General features: G+C 43.0%; 1 protein-coding gene across 1 annotated transcript in view; it reads right to left on the bottom strand.

Moving 5' to 3' along the window:
- The window catches only part of actn1 (actinin, alpha 1), a 48,712-nt gene extending 46,098 nt beyond the window's left edge, over window positions 1–2,614 (bottom strand). The window contains exon 1 of the mRNA XM_080849979.1: window positions 2,371–2,614. Coding sequence (XP_080706105.1) covers window positions 2,371–2,472 — 102 coding nt within the window. The 5' untranslated portion in view covers window positions 2,473–2,614. The remainder of the gene's footprint in view (window positions 1–2,370) is intronic.
- Window positions 2,615–3,405: the final 791 nt, after the last annotated feature.

Below are 3,405 nucleotides of genomic sequence, written 5' to 3'. Positions count from 1 at the left end.
ATTTTACTGTAAATGGAATTGTAACCTGTACTGGAAACGTCTTTTCACCTTTGTCTGATATTTGCTGAGCTTACAGTGTTATGCACACTACTGATGTAGCATGAAAACTGGGACATGTTTTGTTGTGATTCTCCATGTTGACATGTTGACTGATTTGGGTATATGGAGAGAATTACGTCAATACTGTAATATTTTCATCAGCATTGGTCTTGGGTAGTGTTTTTACTGTATTGTGTATTTTCACTTTCTCTGTGTACTTCACTTACACTACTCTAATCACTGAGAAGTAGCCTAGTATTGCTAAAAGTGTTTTAGGTTTATAACAGAAGTGTGTAAGTGGTACAAACAGAATTCCGTATATGCAATGTGTGTGTTTCATATGGTAACAAAATATGGTTTTGTTAAATGAGTGTATAGATTTTACAAGTGTTTCATTTTGCAATGGATCTGATGTATTTGCTCATTGGGTGTGTGGTTGTGCTTATTGTGTGAGGCGATTGAAAAACAAAACAAAGCAGTCAAAATTGTGTGTATCCGATCGTAAAAAACTGTAACATCAGGACAGAAAGGGAGCTAATGCAACTCAGAGGCGGTAGTTCTGGATAGCACACCTACACAGGAACATTCAGTTATGGTGACAGTGCGCGTTTATCGCTTTTACAGACGTGGAGCACGCACAGCTGTAGTCATGCCAGGATCGGAAGTTATTTTTCCTGATAGTACTAGCAACAGCCGACAAAACTGAACTCTGATGTGTGCGTGTTCGTGAGTGTGTGTTTGTGAGAAAAGAGAGAGAGAGAGAGAGATTCCATCTATTATGGGCTTTTTTGTTCACAGTAGCTTCTATGATGGTGAAGGCATATGTTTCCTTACGATAAGGGAATAACTTACAAGGATGTCTGGAGCTAGTGTGTATACCACCGGAGTAGGCAATAACTCGTTGACCGGCGCATTCCACAATTTTATACACACACTACACCTCTTACTAGCGGTAACGTAGCTCCTGTAATGGCTTCCTCCTGATCCCTCCTTGCATATCTGACCGTGGCGGGTCTTTTTTCACTTTCCCCGGTAGCTGTCTGTTGATGACATAATTTGGGAAACTAGAGGCCAAAGCTTTCGACGGTACAGAGGGGAAAAAAAGAAAAGAAAAGAAAGAAGAAACCGGGGGAAAAGTTTTCCAACAGGGAGAGAGAGGGGCCGATTATTACCATTTTTGGGCAAGCTCGTTCCTATGCAGGCCCAGCCCTAACCACAGCGCTCGCACAGATTCCAGAACGTTTTTTCTTCTCCCCTTTTCTTTTTCCTTTTTTTAGGCTGGGGCAAAGTAGTATGAGGGAGTATGTCCGGGCAACAGTGTTTCAACATCACATGCGTTTCTTTATATGTTATACGTTATACGATTATATCCTGTTGACATCTAAACTAATCAAAAACATCTAAGTTTCGTTTTTGAGATTCTACATATTTTGTCATTTTACAGTTCAACTTCCATCCATGGACGTGCTAAATCAGGTTGTAACTACTGGAATTTAGATTATTTGGCACAATAACCTCGCTGGATATCTCACGTCTTGAATGGGTTGGCAACTAGCCAAGAAGAACAGTCATGACAGCATTTGAATGGGTTAGGTTTAAATGAAATCCATGTTCATACATAATGTAAGTAAATAAATGTATTCCCCCTCTGACAAATCCGTATACTCTTGGGAGTTACAAAGACAATCACGACCAATTGCTCCTTACCCGTTGCAGAAGACTGCAACTACATGACTCCCTAACCCAGCATCTCCGCAGTTTGCAAAAACAAGCAGCGGGCATCACTGACATCTGTTGCACGGCAAAGGTGGGCGGATGATCCCGGCGATGCGTTTGAATTGTGCATAGAGGGGCGGGCCTCGGCATACGCCACTTGAATGAGATCTTTACGCGTAGGCTGTTTGTTGTTCAAAAATACCCGCAGGAGCTTAAAACGGGTTGATGGGGTACTCTCAGGTTATGTTTCAGGAGTAAGCCTATTATTCTCTTAAATGTGGAATTTTATCAAAACAGTTACATGCCTAATGTCAAATACCTCAGAAGAAATGTTGGAACAAACCCTACAACTTTGTCAGAGGCGACAATGTGTCATGATGCGTTCAGTCTATCCTATTCAAACCGACAGACACTGCGATGCTTAAACCATTTTTTTCCCATAAGACTCACGTATCACTTTCAAAGTATGTAGGCTACATGACTGCTGGACACTCATCACTCCCGTTGCAACATTCAGAGAGCCACCCCCCACCCCCCTCACACACACTTCCCTCACGGACACCTTTTTCCTGCCGTTACAGGGAAGATTGCCTACTGTTCAGTAATTCTCCATACCTTCCGCTGCTGTTTCTCCCATGCAGGATCCAGAAGGAGATCGCGATCCCAGTCATCTTCTTGGGGCATGTAATGATTTTCATCGTCGTCATATTGATCCATTTTTGAAAGCGCTAGTTCCTAATGGTATTCCCCGTTCTTCAGCGGCTAAGAGATGATGCAGTACTATGCCTCTCCTCCACACACTCAAGACGCTGTGGACGAAATTAACGGCCCCTTGGCTGTCACTGTACCTCTCTCTGACTCTCCCTGCCTCACTCGCTCTCCGTACTCTTGCCCGAGTACTAGCCTCCTTTTCTTTCGTGGCCTTCCTTTTTTACAGCCGCGCTACAGAGTGGCGAGTAGGCAGGATCTAGTCCACTGCCGACAAAAGCCGAAACTTTGCTATGTAGAAAGAATAAACCAATGACGGAGGTGGTCACTTCATTGGTTGCTGTAGTAATTCTTAAATCCCACCCATTCCTGAAGAGCCTATGCTTATTGGCTAATTCAGTCGTCAGTATCAGGATTTAGTGGAGGTTGACTGCATAGGCTTGGTTGCTCGTCTCATGGATAGGTATTTTGCCTGAGCTAAAAGTATCTGACTGTTCGCCACAGCGTGTTATTTGCATATTTAATCCATCAGTTCGCCCTGGACATTTCCCTTTGAGGTCTCACGTGAAGGAACAGGGCGCTCCACGTCAGTTTTAACACCAGACCTGAATCTAGACTTGGCTGAAGTAAACCCACCTGGGACCACACCCTTCAGCCTTTTTGAACATTGTGTCAGTAGCCTAATCTTAAAATTAAACCTTGTCGGGAACGCCTAACTCCACCGCAGTGACGGAGTGAATTTAAAAATGTCTACCGAGATGACAGTCGAAAGGCTTTAACAATGCTTTTGTACCGTTGCTTTGATTAAGTTGAAGAGTATCCGTATGTTGATTACATATACTTGAATTATTAAAACGGCCAATAAAAAAAAGAATAAGGCATTCAATTGGCAATTGATTTATTGGAAGCAGGCGGGGAAGTTAGTCAGTGATTGATAGGCTA

The sequence above is a fragment of the Sprattus sprattus genome, assembly GCF_963457725.1.
Source record: "Sprattus sprattus genome assembly, chromosome: 13".
Classification (NCBI taxonomy): domain Eukaryota; kingdom Metazoa; phylum Chordata; class Actinopteri; order Clupeiformes; family Clupeidae; genus Sprattus; species Sprattus sprattus.
Note: the sequence above shows the minus strand (reverse complement) of the source record. Positions and strands in the feature narration are given on the sequence as shown.